This window comes from Struthio camelus, chromosome 2 (assembly GCF_040807025.1).
Source record: "Struthio camelus isolate bStrCam1 chromosome 2, bStrCam1.hap1, whole genome shotgun sequence".
Lineage (NCBI taxonomy): Eukaryota > Metazoa > Chordata > Aves > Struthioniformes > Struthionidae > Struthio > Struthio camelus.
In genome coordinates this window covers 124,614,164-124,631,535 of record NC_090943.1, presented here as the reverse complement: position 1 = coordinate 124,631,535, position 17,372 = coordinate 124,614,164, and the positions used below count along the sequence as shown (strand labels likewise).

At 41.1% G+C, this 17,372-nt stretch overlaps 1 protein-coding gene across 10 annotated transcripts in view; it reads left to right on the top strand.

Moving 5' to 3' along the window:
- RALYL (RALY RNA binding protein like) overlaps nucleotides 1-17,372 on the top strand; it is a 387,555-nt gene that overhangs the window by 339,765 nt on the left and 30,418 nt on the right. For all 10 annotated transcript variants that reach the window (XM_068933792.1, XM_068933791.1, XM_068933793.1 and 7 more), the window contains 2 exons: nucleotides 6,698-6,745; nucleotides 13,028-13,191. In XM_068933792.1, coding sequence (XP_068789893.1) covers nucleotides 6,698-6,745; nucleotides 13,028-13,191 — 212 coding nt within the window. The remainder of the gene's footprint in view (nucleotides 1-6,697; nucleotides 6,746-13,027; nucleotides 13,192-17,372) is intronic.

Genomic DNA, 17,372 nt, shown 5'->3' with positions numbered 1-17,372 from the left:
AATATATTAGAGAAAAGAGAGGAGTTTTTTTTGTGTTTGTTTGTTTGTTTCCCTGTAAACCTCCAGGAATATATTAGCCAAAGGGATCACTGGAAAATTTTGTCTTTTGACAGTAAGCATATCAGCAAAAAGTAGGCTCTGGACACTGTTCTTTTTGCAGAACATATGGCCTGACCTGCAAAACAGAGGTGCCCTTCCGCTTCTATCAGCATCCTCAGCCTTAACTAAAACAGGATCATTTCTAAAGCAAAGGTGATATTCAGCCCACACGTTCTTTTAGTCTTGGAGACTTGTAGTGAGATTATCAATTAATATGTTGATTAGCACCTCTTTAATTAGTGTCTTTGGGGAATATAGGTAGCCCTCCACTTAAAAATGGCCTGAAATCTCCACCTTTTTAAAAAGCCCATGAAAGTCATTGCCATCTAGTCGATTTTCTATCAGAAAAAATTTCCACCTCACATTGCTCGTTCCCTAAATCATCTAGTCATCCCCACTACTATATATTTTTAAATATCACTTCAGTTTAGACTGATTCTCTTTTGTACCCAACAGGAACAATTTCTAGCGCTGTCTTTACATGATAAGAGAAATGATTTTACAAGTGATTGAATTACTAGTGTGAACCATTATGTTGATATGTGCCTTCTAAAAAGAGTTTGACTGAAGGAATATTTCTTTTGTTTTTAATATTTTTATCCAGCCCTGGCAACAGAGAAGCAATTGATGGTATAAATGGTGATAGCGCTGTCAATTGAATTAAGATACATTTTACCTATTTTGTCAACATTTATGATTTCCAAATAAATATCTGCAGAAGAATATCTTCAGAAAGGAAAAAAAAAAAAGATGTTAGTTAAGGGGAAATCACATGCAAGATTGAAATTCTTGTTGCTGTGTAAATAAGACAAACAAATTCTGCTCTGTTCTGCATTAACTGTTCTAAAGTCAGATTAACCAACTCCACTGAAGTCACTTACATTAACTGGTGCTTAGAGCAAAGTAAATGAAAATAGAATATGCATATAATGTATAAAAATCTTTTGTGGATAGAATATAAGAAAGGCTATACAGTAGTGATGTATATTCAATATATGATGTCATCAAATAAATAAGGACATAATAACATAGGTAAAGAAACATTTCAAAGATACAGAGGCATAATTTTACATTTGCCTAATTGACACCCATATAGCTGTTGATATGCACGTGAAAGTTGAATATGTACAGAATTACAGCTCTGAAAACCTGGTCCTTGTGGAATCCTTTATTCTTCAGGCATTCAGAATTTTAAGTAGGCCTAGTGTTAAGTGAAGCGAAGCTAAAAAGAGATATTATCTTTCTCCAACTAGTATAGGATTGTTTTGACAATATTAGGTCAGAAGAAGGAACCATGACTTGTGCTTAACAGAAACACCTTTTACTGATGAGTTTTCTTTGGTCTCAGTGTGAGCATTACAGTGTCTTTTACTGTCTTCTATTTTAATAGCAGCATCATGTGCACAGTTCTGTTGTTAATGCTGCAGAGATGGCATATCTTTGTAGGTAAGTAATCCGTCTGTTTACAATGCCATCATGAAACTGCTGACTCCACAAGTTCACAGGCTCATTTAAAACTGTCTCCGCTTCCAACTTGCCCAATATTTGGTATTCTGCGCTGTGCGAGTGATTTCCTGCAGCCTTCCTAACACAGGTTGGTGGGTTGCTAAGGAATAACTCTCAAGAGGTTAAGAGCCCCACAGCCACCTTGATCTCAGTGCCAGTGATAATCTGCACTAAATTTCTGCTTCATGTTTTATACCACAGCACTGACCAAAGCTTATGTCTGTCCTTTGGCATTGCTAGGTATGAGCAATTATGGCTGTAGGTGGAGAGCTATACCGATTGCTTTCGCAGTGTAATGTCATTAATTTATCACTACCAAGCACTGAAAAAACATCGTTCAATTTCAAAAACAAGCAAACAAACAAACAAATACACACAAAGTGAGATTAATTTAAAAAAAAATACAGCAATTTTTTCTTGCAGATGATCAGTTTTGGGTTCTTCTCATTGTCATTGATTTATAGCCTTTATAATACACATTCAGGACAACTAATTTGCAATTAAGAGGGCTAGGACTACCCTTATAGTACTCCAGACGTCTAAGGGTCTCACATTATATCTTACCTCTATGAGCTGTTAGGCCAGCAGTAGCTGCTAAGGACACTTAACATAGCCATTAACACAGGAGCTATTGTGCTCTGCCGCTGCGCTGCCCGTGCTGCCATAGTTGCACATAGATTTTCAGAAAAGGAAGGAGAGACTCGGATCATGGATCCACCATTTCCAAAATTTCCAAAATTTTAAATCGACCCTCCTTTACATGTTTCCTTATTCCATAAGGGTCAACACCTACAGACAAGGTCCTACAGTGCCACTCTCGTTCTGTAATTTTAATACATAGCATGGCAAGATAAATGCCTTACCTCCCTGAACAAAGCTTGGATTCAGCAGCTTTCTCTGAGGAGACTAAGCAGTGGGCAAGGAAAAAAGAATCGAGCCCTTTGCTCATTTTGTAGTCCATCCAGTTCTTCTGTTCCCCCCTTGAAGGTGAAGTAGCTGTTGCCCTCTCTTTGCCAGTGTTTTCATCTTACAAGTCTTTGTGTGTGCTCTTTCCTGCTTCATGCTAATGGCTTTCCATGCAGAAATGTTTTTCGTCCATGCAGAGAGTTCCTAATGGCCTGGGGGGAAAGCCGATATTCCTTCCCCACCTCCTGTTGGACTCTCCCATACGGTGGGACCACAGGATTTAGCAGGAAGGGTTGCCTTGAATTCTGAGGCAGATTTCACTTACAGTAAATTCAGACTAGCAATGGAAGCAAATTAGCTCCTACTAGCTTGCCAACTGCACTAACAGGTCATGCTTAGAAACTACCATATGTTTGCATCTGGTGTCCCAGTCAGTAGCTTTTGACACAGAATGCAATAGTGTGGCAAAGTGGATGGTGTATACTGCAGCTAAAACTGTGGGTGTGTCTGTGTCAGAGATTGTCTGTCATGCAAAATTCAGAATATCTGCAGTTAACTCTGATTTTGGTAGCAATGGATGGCTGTTTGTGCCATGTAGAAAAGCAAAGCACTGTAAGTTTAAAGAGACAACATCTATAACAGACCCATTTAGCTGGTTTCAGTTGTAAAAACATGTAATGACAACTGCTGATGTTTCTCAGGGTGAAGATTAAAAACATAGGGACAATGCCCCTCTTCTGCCTTTCTGGCAGTCTGAAAGATTTTACTGTATAATGAATGTTGATGCCCAATATATTTCTGGGTAACCACAGTGACCAATGCTAATATCAAATGTTTCCGAAGCAACAAAATATTTTTGAAAGGTAATATGTGTAACCTATAAAAACTTACAAGAATTTATAAATTGCATGTGATAATCAGACTTCAAAAAGTACTTCTACCTTTTTTCTGCTCTGATGCCACTGATAAATATTTGGATCATGCAGAGAATGGTGGGTTGAAACTGCAATTTGCAAAGCTGAAGGAACGTAAAGAATTGAATTCAATTTCAAGGCAGAAGTTATCTGAACAGGGTACAGAGTAAAAGAATAAAATTCTTAGGGGCTGACTGATCTGCAAAATTACTTCTCTCAAAAGAGGTATAATCCCAGATTTTACACTGAATTTAAAAAAAATGCTAAGAGATATTTTTCAACAGTTTAGAAACATTTCACATAAGGAATTCTGTGGGACAGCCTCTTCTCATCAGTACAGCAAAAGAGTGGAAGTACAATAGAGAAAGAGAGAAACTGTTGGTTACCACACAAGAAACCCCTTCCTGCATTCTCGCTACTCAAAATACCAACCGACCTCTACCCTCTAAAACCTCATCTGACTGTCCCTACCCTCTTCTCTATCCTCACCTGAGCAACCCTTTGAGCCTTTCTCTACCACTTCCGCCCTCCTGTGCCCCTTCACTGCCACCATTCTCAGAAATGGCTTTGAGCCATCTCTGTCGTGAAATTTGGTATATGAAAAGTCAGTCTCTCTCACACCCTGCAAAAGTCCTGCGGCCATTATTGTGTCCCATGAGCCAGAGCTGAGTGCCTAAGAAAGATATAGCTGCCCTTCAGCTTTCCTGCAGCTGGTGCAAAGTGAATTGTTCTTCATCAGGTTCTGGTCTCCAACACTGAAAAACTGAATTTATTTGGTCTTTATGCAAATTAAACTAATATCAATTCAGGTGAAAGTTTTCATGCGACAGGCCTTTTAAATTTAAGCTTTTTTCTTCGAGTTATCTGTGCTATTCTACTTAAAAACACAAATTGAATATTAAATGCAGGCTTATTGCAGCTATTAATCATACGGCTAAGTAAAACCATTAGCAAACTGTGAATAGTTGTAAATAAAATGATAGCTTTGTTACCTCTTAATTCACAGAATTACAGAATCACAAAATGACTGAGGTTGGAAAGGACCTCTGGAGATCATCTAGTTCAACCCCCCTGCTCAAGCAGGGTCCTCTAGAACATATTTCCTGGGATCACATCTAGATGGGCTTTGAATATCTCCAGCGAAGGAGACTCCACAGCCTCTCTGGGCAACCTGTTCCAATGCTCTGTCACCCTCACAGTCAAGAAGTTTTTCCTCAGGTTTAGGTTAGGAAAGTCAACTTCCTGTGCTTCAGTTTCTGCCCATTGCCTCTTGTCCTGTTGCTGGGCACCACGGAGAAGAGGCTGGCCCCATCCTCTTGACACCCCCCCCCCCCTTCAGAGACTTGTACACATTGATCAGATCACCTCTCAGTGTTCTCTTCTCCAGGCTACACAGGCCCAGCTCCCTCAGCCTTTCTTCAGAGGAGAGATGCTCCAGTCCCCCAATGATCTTTGTAGCCCTCTGCTGGACTCTCTCCAGTAGTGCCATGTCTCTCTTGTAGTGGGGAGCCCAGAACTGGACATGGTGCTCCAGGGGAGGCCTCCCCAGGGCTGAGGAGAGGGGCAGGATCACGGAATCACAGAATTGCAGTCATCTCAAGTGGCCCTGCTTCCACCTCCTGTACACCTCCTGCTTATATTTGAGTTTTGTCAGGAGTTTCTTGTTCATCCATTAATTCTATATAGACTGCCTCTGGAGTGAAAGACAAAATAAGAGATGTTGCATAGTTTAGGGAAAACTTTTGCTACAGTTGAGTTAAGGTGAGATACAGAAATATGATCTCTGTACAAAGTCTAAATAATATTATGTCATGTTATTTTTCTTACCTCTCCCATGCTGAGCTTATCTTATGCTTGGTTCTAATCTCCCAGGGCTGTTTTATTTAATTAATACTTCATATAAAATGCATATAGAGCTCTTTCTTCTCCAACAATTTACCAACTGGACTGCAGTCAGCATTCTCTCTTTCTCGTCTAGTGAGTCTCATGAGATCAGAAAAATAATGCCAAAAAATATCAGTTCAAAATTCTTATCCCATGCTACAAAATGTGTACTAATAAATAAATAAGTAAATAAATAAAATTGCAATGTTCAGGAGCAGAAATTATCCATAAGTCCATTTGCTCTACAGAGATCATCTTTAATATGCAGCTACTGTCATTCATCTCTCCCTGTTTCCTGTGAATGTTTTCTTCTGTGCTTTGTCCTTTCTAAATCTCTTTTCTACCTTTTTACCTTCTTATTTAAATCTTTTATTTCTTTTAGTGATTCTTTCTTTCTTCATGGCTCTTATCCCTTCCTATTTGTAATTATCCACCTGAAGCAAGTGAAAAATATTGTGTTCCTAGTCCTTCATCAGGCAGAGTATAAAACCCTCGTGACTTTTCAGTACAAACCATTTATTAGTTCTTGGGTTCTATTTTGGGGGGATGAGTGAGATGATAGATTTCATTGCTGTTTTGACATCCTAAAGGCAGAAAGTGGCTATTGGGATGCAAACCTAAGGACAAAGAAGGTTTGGCTTTACAATCAACAACTCAAAAATATTTTTCCTCTGGACACTTGCTATTTCCTACCTATATTTATTTCTCTTGGTGGTCTCTCTCTTTTCTCAGATTGGCATGTATACTTCCCTATGAACCCAAGAGGAAAGTCACTGAACAGCTCTCTGTAACATTATTGTCTGCATTATGCATTTTCCTAACTTTTTTCTCTTTCTTTTTATGTATGTATAAATATTCCAGATGAAAGAAGATTTGGTGAAATCAAGGATCAACAGGCCAACCCTTTTCATATTTCTCATGAATCAAATCCATTTTCTAGTTCTTGTCCTCACCCACTCACTCATTTGCCAATCTCTAACACATTTACCAGTCTTTCTAGTCCGCTGATTATGCTACGTTACTGCAGAAAAGAGGAGGGTTTCAATATTAGAGTGTGTACTTCATTTGATCACTCAGAGAATCATACTACAATTACAGAGCTGTGTTAATTTCCTTCTAAATGTGCTGTCAACACTTTTCACTATTCTGCTTGCCCCAGACTTCACTTTTCCAAATATACTACAGAATGATAGTGGGCAATGGCATGGACAAACTATACCAAATATTTATATATTTATATATAAAATATATATTTGAGGAGAGGGAGTGGAAAAGTTTTGAAAAATGCATTGGAATGTGAGAGTAAATCAATATGACCACAAATGTATTAATGAATGTATAATTTTCTGTAAGCCAGTTCATTCTTGTTTTTCTGTGTTTTTCCACAGAGGCTATGTCTTTGATTACGATTACTACAGGGATGACTTCTACAATCGGTATGTGTGGTTATATTTTTGTACATCCTATACCATTTTTACTGGTTGTTTATAATGAGATCACATTGTTTGGTTAGATAGGTCTGTTTTGATTTTCCATATTATTGATTTCATTATTTTTATTGTGTATCAGAAGACTATTTGAACAGATCACAGACAAGATTGCCACTATCCAATATCTGCTCATTAAACAGCTCTTTTGCTATTAACCTCCTCTGTGAGCTTTTAGGGCTTTTTCTGTGCTGAAAAATTTAATGGTAGTTTAATTGCCCAGTGTCCCTTCCTACAGAGTTCTTCGAGGCATACTTTCACTAGAACATGTAGCAGCTGTAAAATTCTTCAAATGACAGTCACATCTTTGTCATTTCATCCATGTATATGAAAATATGTGGAATGTCTCCTGAAAACATGGTATTTTGAGCATTTTCCAAGAATGCTTAGAAATCTAGAAGGTCTTTGAGGCAAGTCAGACCATAGGTTGAAAAGCAAGTGGAGGTCTATGGTAGGAAATAGAGTGTGAATATTTCAACAATGGAAAACTTATGCCTTGAGGACATATAGCCTAGCTCAGCACAGCAGGAATTTAACAGCGTCCATGCATGTGAAGTAGAATCACTATAACATAGGGTTAACATGCATAACCATGGATAATTAGCTCATCATCAGCACATAAAACACATCAGCAGTGTTTTACCTCTGCATTATAATAGCCTGGTTTAGCAAATAGGAGGGGAACATGCCATTGCTCTCCTATCTCTTCTAATCTGAGATTTATGTAAAACAAAGGAAAGCAGAGGAGTGGTTTACACCCTGACATTAAGTTATCTGGTATCCTGTGCTTTTCTGCTTAGGAACATTTTAGGAATAATGTAGGAACAATGGTATTGATTCTGGGAGGGGACTTTGAGGGATGGAAGGGGTGGAACAAGGTGGAACAATTCCTGTGGTTGATTCAATTTGCGCCACTTGTTTTGTTTTTTCATGCAAATGACCACACTTACCTTGAACATGGCTAAAAATAGCGAGCTACAAACATCTGGAGTAAAAGCTATCAGTTCAGTTTAATCATGCTGTGTGCAGCTTTGACAGTAGGAGCAGCTACTCTGCTGGTAAATTTACACTGTGTTCACTTTCCCCAAGGTTACTGCTCTGAATTTCATCAGTGACTTTGCTATGTACTTCACAAAGTAACCTTCTTGATCTATACCACCTGAACTTGCAAGTTATGAGTCTTGTTGCTGTAGTTTTTTCCCTAATTCAATATTTTATGGTTAATACAAATAAGCATTCATAACAGTTACGCTTCCACAACATAAGAAATTCTTATGGGGTGTTTGAAGGTTTCTTCTGTGGAAGCTAGTATCTAGCTGGATGGTTCTTTTACTGTGGAAAATCACTAACAGTGAAATGTGTCTGTAAATCCATTCACTAAAATTATCTAATTTAGAAATGTTTCAGGATTAAAACAGCAGCAGTTTCATATTAAAAAAAAAAAAAAATATGAGACTCACCTCATACAGCTGGACATGGTGACATATTGCCATAACAAGCATATGAGGCTAAGGGTCTCTGTTAGGTACAAGGTAATAGAAGTGGAAAATGAAAAGTTTTATCTGGCAGATATGGAAAGGTAAATCTCAGAGAGAGACGGCTGTACAAACAACATGCTTTTAGGAAATAGAAATGCAGAAATGGATTCATGACTCTCTGAATTTCTGAAATAGATATATCTTATGCCTAACTTTATAATCTCAGAGGCATTTTTTGTTTTATTTTTTTTCCTCCTAATATTCATTAGTGTTTCAAGGTCCCTCAATTATTCAGGGAGAACACATTTATCTCACAGAATCACAGAATCACAGAATGGTTTAGGTTGGAAGGGACCTCTGGAGATCATCTAGTCCTACCCCCCTGCTCAAGCAGGGTCACCTAGAGCACATTGCCCAGGATCACATCCAGACGGGTTTTGAATATCTCCAGCGAAGGAGACTCCACTACCTCTCTGGGCAACCTGTTCCAATGCTCTGTCACCCTCACAGTCAAGAAGTTTTTTCTCAGGTTCAGATGGAACTTCCTGTGGTTCAGTTTCTGCCCGTTGCCTCTTGTCCTGTTGCTGGGCACCACGGAGAAGAGGCTGGCCCCATCCTCTTGACACTTCCCCTTCAGATACTTGTACACATTGATGAGATCGCCTCTCAATCTTCTCTCCTCCAGGCTGAACAGGCCCAGCTCTTGCAGTCTTTCTTCAGAGGAGAGGTGCTCCAGCCCTCTAATCATCTTTGTAGCCCTCCGCTGGACTCTCTCCAGCAGTGCCATGTCTCTCTTGTAGTGGGGAGCCCAGAACTGGACATGGTGCTCCAGGGGAGGCCTCCCCAGGGCTGAGGAGAGGGGCAGGATCACCTCCCTCCACCTGCTGGCAACACTCTGCCTCATGCACCCCAGGAGACCATTGGCCTTCTTGGCCACAAGGGCACACTACTGGCTCATGTTTAACTTGTTGTCCACCTCTCAGGTGGACTCCCAGGTCCTTCTCTGCAGAGCTACTTTCCAGCAGGTCAACCCCCAGCCTGTACTGGTGCATGGGGTTATTCCTGCATAGGTGCAGGACCTTGCACTTGCCTTTGTTGAACTTCAGGAGGTTCCTCTCTGCCCAGCTCTCCAGCCTGTCCAGGCCCCTCTGAATTGCAGCACAGTCTTCTGGTGTGTTAGCCTCTCCTCCCAGTTTAGTATCATCAGCAAACCTGCTGAGGGTGCACTCTGTCCCTTCCTCCAGGTCATTGATGAATACATTGAACAAGACAGGACCCAGGACTGACCCCGGGGGGACACCACTAGCCACAGGCCTCCAACTTGACTCTGCGCCACTGATCACAACAACCCTCTGAGCTCTGCCATCCAGCCAGTTCTCAAGCCACCTCACTGTCCACTCATCTAGCCCACACTTCCTGAGCTTGCCTATGAGGATGTGATGGGAGACAGTGTCAAAAGCTTTGCTCAAGTCCAGGTAGACAACATCCACTGCTCTACCCTCATCTACCCAGCCAGTCATTCCACCAGAGAAGGCTATCAGATTGGTCAAGCATGATTTCCCTTTGGTGAATCCATGCTGACTACTCCTGATCACCTTCTTGTCCTCCAGATGCTTAGGGAGGACCTCCAGGAGGAGCTGTTCCATCCCCTTTCCAGGGATGGAGGTCAGGCTGACAGGTCTGTAGTTTCCTGGCTCCTCCTTCCTGCCCTTTTGGAAGACTGGCGTGACATTGGCTTTCTTCCAGTCCTCAGGCACCTCTCCTGATCTCCAGGACCTTTCCAAGAGGATGGAGAGTGGCCTAGCGATAACATCCGCCAGCTCCCTCAGCACTCGTGGGTGCATCCCATCGGGGCCCATGGATTTATGGATGCCAAGTTTGGACAAAAGATCTCTAACCTGATCCTCCTCCACCAAGGGAGAGTCTTCCTTTCTCCAGACTTCCTCTTTTGTCTCCAAGGTCTGGAATTCCTCAGGACTGGCCTTAGCAGTGAAGACTGAAACAAAGGCAGCATTCAATAACTCTGCCTTCTCTGTATCCTTTGTCACCAGGGCACCCGCCCCATTCAGCAGCGGACCCACGTTTTCCCTAGTCTTCCTTTTGCTATTGATGTATTTGAAGAACCCCTTCTTGTTGTGCTTGACATCCCTTGCCAGATTTAATTCCAAATGGGCCTTAGCCTTCCTTGTCGCATCCCTGCACACTCTGACAACGTCCCTGTATTCCTCCCAAGTGGCCTGTCCCCTTGTCCACATTCTGTACACTTCCTTCTTCTGTTGGAGTTTTGCTGGGAGTTCCTTGCTCATCCATGCAGGTCTCCTGCCCGCTTTGCTTGACTTCTTCCTCAGAGGGATGCACCGATCTTGAGCCTGGAGGAAGTGATGCTTGAATATGAACCAGCTTTCTTGGACCCCTCTTCCTTCTAGGGCTCTACCCCGTGAGATTCCCCTAAGTAGGTCCCTGAGGAGGCCAAAGGTAGCTCTCCTGAAGTCCAGGGTTGCAATCCTACTCGTTGCCCTGCTCCCTCCTCGTAGGATCCTGAACTCCACCATCTCATGGTCACTGCAGCCAAGGCTGCCCCCAACCTTCACATCTCCAACTAGACCTTCTTTGTTTGTTAGTACAAGGTCTCGCATTGCACCTCTCCTCGTTGGCGTCTCCACCACCTGAGTCAAGAAATTATCATCAATGCTTTGCAGGACCCTCTTTGACTGTTTGTGCCTAGCTGTGCTGTCTTCCCAACAGATGTCAGGGTGAAAGGTCAGGACAACATTTTTATTTCATCTGAACTAAAGCAGTGTTAAGGTCAGGAAAGGGTGACAGTAATGGTTAGTGTTGTGAAATAAATTCTGTATAAAGACAGAGATCTATAAAAAACACAAAATTTAGAAAGGAACACTGCTGTATGCAAATTGGTGATTGCTGGGGCAAAGTATGGCTTTACAACTAAGTATTTCTGTTTATCATTTCTCATATTACAAGAATAAGGAAAACAATGTAAAAGAAGCATACTTAAAGAAAGTATAGTATTGAAATAAGTAGAAGTTGGTGCATCAAAATGACCAGTAGGAAGACTTTACATAATTTCCAAAATAAATTAGAAATAGTAATATTAAATAATAGACCTCATTTTATATTTCAAAAAAAGGAAGCATAGTTTTGCCTCTCACTGCATTATCTAAACATGAAGCGTTAGAAGTAAGAAAAAAAGTCACTTTTGGACAAATAATTGCATAATGTTCTTTTTCATGTTAACTTACTGTTCTTCTGAAAAACGTTCTTCTTCTGACTGTGACCAGCCTGCAGATGATCCAATATGTTATGAGTTACAACAAACCATATTATTTCTATTAAAAAAAACAAACATGCTTTAGTGTTCATCTTCATAAACAGTTGTTTAATTATGGCTTATAATGGCTAGAATCCACTTACTTAGAATATTCAAGGTCATGGATTTCAACTTCAATTGGAATCACAAGATCACTGTAACCTATGTTGAAAGCAGCTATAACAGGAAAAGGAGGCAGCTAGTTAAGTTGTCTGTAGGATTATGCTGCAGACAACTGTAAGGATCTTGGAATTTAAGCATTAGGTGTTTACTTGCCAGCAAAAGGTTTATAAGATGTAAGTTTCATTCTACTTTCTGCTCAATATGGTATTAGGCACTATGCTGACTGAATTACTGTTTCTTATGTGTCTGTTTTCAAATATATGTCTGTATACCCAGCTGGGAGACAGTAGTCAGAATTGTCTGAAAATTAAACATGGCATTATAAATTTACATAAATTGCAAGTTTCTTTTGAAATAAATTCAAGAATATTTCATGGGAACATCATTTGTCCTTCCACTTCAGTCTCAGAAATGGAAATGTTCAGTTACTGATCTTTGTTCTCCCGGTTTGTCTTGTTTGGAGCCCATAGCTTTCACGTTCTAAATAAGTCTGTAGCTTTGATTACTTTTTCTATTGTCTTTATTCCCTTCTATGAGGTTAGTCAGTTGCCATTAGTTGCTGTGTTCTGACGATTTGGGAATTTACAGAGGGGGAATACTAGTTCATTTAGGTTATAGATAATCTTTCACTGACTTGGTAATTCTTTGAATACATACTGCAGTGTATTTTGTCTGAACAAGACTAACAATTTTTTTTATTAATCTTGCTCGGGTATTTTAGCAATTCTAGATCAGTTCACCTTTCAATAAAGAGAACATATGACAGGATCCCTTTTCTGTGGACTCTGGAGGACATATAGCACCTACAATAGAAAGAATTTTTTGCTGTTGTACAAAATACAAGATATTGCTTTATGGTGGTGGTTGGCTTCAGAAAAGTTCATTTATTTTTCTGTCTGTATGGACTGGAGACAGACAACTAGAATCTAAGCCATCCATGCAATAAAGGAGCTGAAAATGTCACCTCAGCAAAATGTACTGCTGCTACTTGTGTGCAATGGAATGAGGTAGACCTATGGAAAACAGGTTATGGATTTTCCATACTACAAATAACAGAGTCCTGTAAAGCATCCCTCATTTAAACTACACAAAATATGAGCTATGCACTGGGTTGTGACTAAAATCTGAATGTGGCACTTAATGTGCATAGGTCCTTGAAATCTATCTTGACTGTGACATAAAGTGATTATGGTTTCAAAGGGTAATTTTCTCAAAGATAACACAAAAATTTAGTTGACAGGGTTTCCATGACATGAAATCGTAGAAGGAGTTAAGGAATCCAGCTGACTTCATGTTTTCTAGGTTGTTTGATTACCATGGTCGTGTCCCCCCACCACCCCGTGCAGTGATACCACTGAAGCGTCCTCGTGTGGCTGTGACAACAACTCGCAGAGGCAAAGGGATTTTTTCCATGAAAGGAGCATCACGATCCACATCAAGTGGGGCTTCTTCCTCGGGATCCAAATGTGAGTTGCTCATATCACTCATTGGGTTTTGTTGAAACAGTGATCCTGGTAACTTCCTCAAGAAGCAGGTAGTTTAAATTATAGCTCTGTTGTAGTCATTTCCTACCATCAGTCTTTAGCTGGAAAAACTGATTTGGTTACAAAAGCTGCCATACTTTCCTTGCAACTCAAAGAGCATCTTGATGCAACTTTTAAAGGTAATCCATTCAACATTTGACTACACATCCCTCCCTCGGCCTCAGAAGAAGTCTATTTAAACTCTCCTAGCACCCTGATTTCTTATGCGCAATGAGGTCTTGTGAATGAGTGATAACAAATCAAAGCTAATGATCTAACTACAGAAAAGCTAAGGTGTACTAATTTCAGTGGAAACTTGAGGATCGTTTTTACTCTTACGTGGTTTTGCTTGTCTCTTTGTTTGTTTGTTTGTTTTTTTGTTGGGGGAGGGAGTTGTGTGTATTTTTCTACCAGTGACTCCTTTGAAGACAGAAAGAGGCAAACTGCCTTTGCATGTTCTAAGGGCGATGAAAACAAAACAGGAGACTTGAAGATTATTCAACCCTTAGCGAATTGCCCTTAGAATAGCTGCTGAACAACAGATCTTCCCTTCCCTATGTTCACCAACCTCCTTACCCCATAATATCTCCCAGAAACTTCATCCTCCTCTCCATGTGTATTTCAGCACCCATATGTCTTCCTCTGCCCCTTATGTGCAGTGATACTGTCCTTGGAAGCGTCTCTGGAAGAGGAAGGGAAAGATTAGGTAGGGATCAGATATCAGAGAGAAAGAAGTGACTGTGAAAAGACACTTGCAGTACTAGACAGCTCAGCAAAGCACCTTGTGCTCTTACCCACAAGACACATAAGGGACTCCATTAACAGTACACCTAACTGGAAAAGGGGCTAAATATGTCATAAGACAATTATATACTCTGCTTGAACAAGTTGTCCAAGTCTCATACACTAGCATACAACAAAGATGAATCTCTAGTGAGTCCACTAGGATTCATATTATATTATGTGATGGTATCCAAGGCCTTGAAAGAAAAGTTGTAATGAATGTATAAGTGACAAAAAAAATGGAAGTATGATAAGCAGTACAAGAGATAGCATCGTACTTTGAGGAACAAAGAATTCGGGTGATTCCTCGAAAGCGATTTGTTTTGGGAAACAATCACTCTTAGAGAGCTTGGGATTAAGACTGGAAAGCTATTTGAACGTTAACTCATAATGTAGCAGAATAACATAGAATTTATGGATATAAAGCTAAGGGTACGTTGAGGAAAAATTGTTTCCTCTGTATGTCATCCTGCTTCTGGAGAGCTGTGTCCAGGTCTGCTGTCCACAAAGAACAAAGGATGTTGAGACAAACTGAAGATATCTCAGAGAAAAACTTCAGGACAACTGATAAAACACTGATCTTCTGTTAGGTCTGGTTCAACTTCCTTGATCTTCAAACCATACTACAAATCTTTCTGTGGCCAATAGTGAGTGACATGACTAACATAACATACCTTACAGGAAGGGTATGGAGGGGAAGTTCTAGAACTATTTCTTGGATGGGTAGCATGAGCTCCCCTTTCTTTCACTGAGATACTAGGCATGGCTGGACTGGGCATGATGCTATAACGTGAGGTAACTGGTGGTACCATCTTACTGTTATATGACTTTCATTCATAACCATATGTATGACTTTTGGCCAACATAGCCTTTCCACGCTTTACAAACAGGTGCAGGCAAACTGTAGGATTCCCTGCTGTTGTGTCATTTTCATTGGGCTTGCAAGCTGCATCCAGCTCTAGTCAAAGATTAACAACTTCTGCCTTAAAGTGAGGTTTTGTATAGGTTCATTATGTTTAGCTCATTGAAGGAAAGGCCAAATAAAACTTCTTAGTCTTAAAATAAACTAAAACCATTACCAAGGGCTCTTTCTTCTTGTGAAGATCCAATGGCTGAATTCTGAAGTTTGTCACCTTCAGACTAACTTGCTAGGTGGCCATTAGAACTACTTAACAAAAGTATTGAGATGGTGTTTTGGTGACTGTATGTGCACTACATGTCTAAACTCCTATTAGCCAGGGGAGTTCTAGCCAACTTAGCCATTGAAGCCAAGGAGATGATTCAGCTCATGCTAAGGGAAGAACCTGTTGACTGGACAGTTGAATCACACTCCAGTGTAATTTGAGGCTCCACACACTTGATTTCCATTAACAAGAATGGCAGTTTTGATACCTAGCATACAAGAAATCATATAAATTTAGCGTCATATTAAAAAGCTGACTCACATTCTAAGTGCATGTCTTGGAGTAGCATGTGTCTAGATCATTTTCATACACATCTTGAACAAATTTGCTTGTCCGTAGCCACTCTTTTTCCTCCTTTAGTACTTTACATAATGAATTAAGGTTCTTAGTATTGATTTAAAAGAAACCATATGTCTCAAGACGTTCATTTTAGTAGACTTAGAATTTAAATTACTTTGCTAGTCTTTTCCAGTCCTTGAGTCTTTGACTTCTCCCATAGTGAATCAAAACTTTAGTAAATATGTAGGGTTGTAGACTCAATCAGATGATCTCCGTTAGTTCTTTATTTACTGTTGTCTTATCCATATGAAAAGGTAGTAGTATTGCTGCATTCAATTCACTGCTTCTCCTACAAGCTGGTCTAAGAAGTCTTTGCTTTTTGGACTCACTCTGCCTTGAGAAGAGAAACTATTTTAGATGAGTTTCTATTTGTTTATATTTCTCATCCAGCATAAGTTAGAGCTAAAGGGAGCAGAGGAATTTAGCATAGTTGTCAAGGAACTCCCTCAGACAGAAATCTGGATTTCATTGTGGGGAATGGGAGCATATCTGCTCCTCAGAATAGTCACCACATTTACTTTATTACATGTTCTTAATTTCAGAAAATGCTTTGTAATACCATGGCAAGAATTAAGTAGTGCATAGTGTAGATAACAGAAATCAGCCCAAGTTTGAGGACCCATAGCCACATGCTATGAGATCTCCAATTGCATTGCCTGAATAACATGGAAATGTTGCAGAACATGTAAATTATTTAATAGAATAGCAATCATGAGAGATCCTAATATAGAATGTTATGCCTTGGTTTACAGAATCGCAGAATCACAGAATGGTTGAGGTTGGAAGGGACCTCTGGAGATCATCTAGTTCAACCTCCCTGCTCAAGCAGGGTCCTCTAGAACATATTTCCTGGGATCACATCCAGACGGGCTCTGAATATCTCCAGGGAAGGAGACTCCACAGCCTCTCTGGGCAACCTGTGTCAGTGCTCTGTCACCCTCACAGTCAAGAAGTTTTTTCTCAGGTTCAGATGGAACTTCCTGTGGTTCAGTTTCTGCCCGTTGCCTCTTGTCCTGTTGCTGGGCACCACGGAGAAGAGGCTGGCCCCATCCTCTTGACACCCCCCCCCCCCTTCAGAGACTTGTACACATTGATCAGATCACCTCTCAAGTGTTCTCTTCTCCAGGCTACACAGGCCCAGCTCCCTCAGCCTTTCTTCAGAGGAGAGATGCTCCAGTCCCCCAATGATCTTTGTAGCCCTCCGCTGGACTCTCTCCAGGAGTGCCATGTCTCTCTTGTAGTGGGGAGCCCAGAACTGGACATGGTGCTCCAGGGGAGGCCTCCCCAGGGCTGAGGAGAGGGGCAGGATCACCTCCCTCCACCTACTGGCCTAATGCACCCCAGGATACCACTGGCCTTCTTGGCCACACTGCTGGCTCATGGTCAACTCGTTGTCCACCAGCACTCCCAGGTCCTTCTCGGCAGAGCTACTTTCCAGCAGGTCACCCCCCCCCCCCCCCCCCAGCCTGTACTGGTGCATGGGATTATTCCTGCATAGGTGCAGGACCCTGCACTTGCCCTTGTGGAACTTCAGGAGGTTCCTCTCTGCCCACCTCTCCAGCCTGTCCAGGTCCCTCTGAAGGGCAGCACAGTCTTCTGGTGTGTCAGCCACTCCTCCTAGTTTAGTATCATCAGCAAACTTGCTGAGGGTGCACTCTGTGCCTTCCTCCAGGTCACTGATGAATGCATTGAACAAGACAGGACCCAGAACTGACCCCGGGGGGACACCACTAGCCTCAGGCCTCCAGCTAGACTCTGTGCCACTGACCACAACCCTCTGAGCTCAGCTCTGCCATCCAGCCAGTTCTCAATCCACCT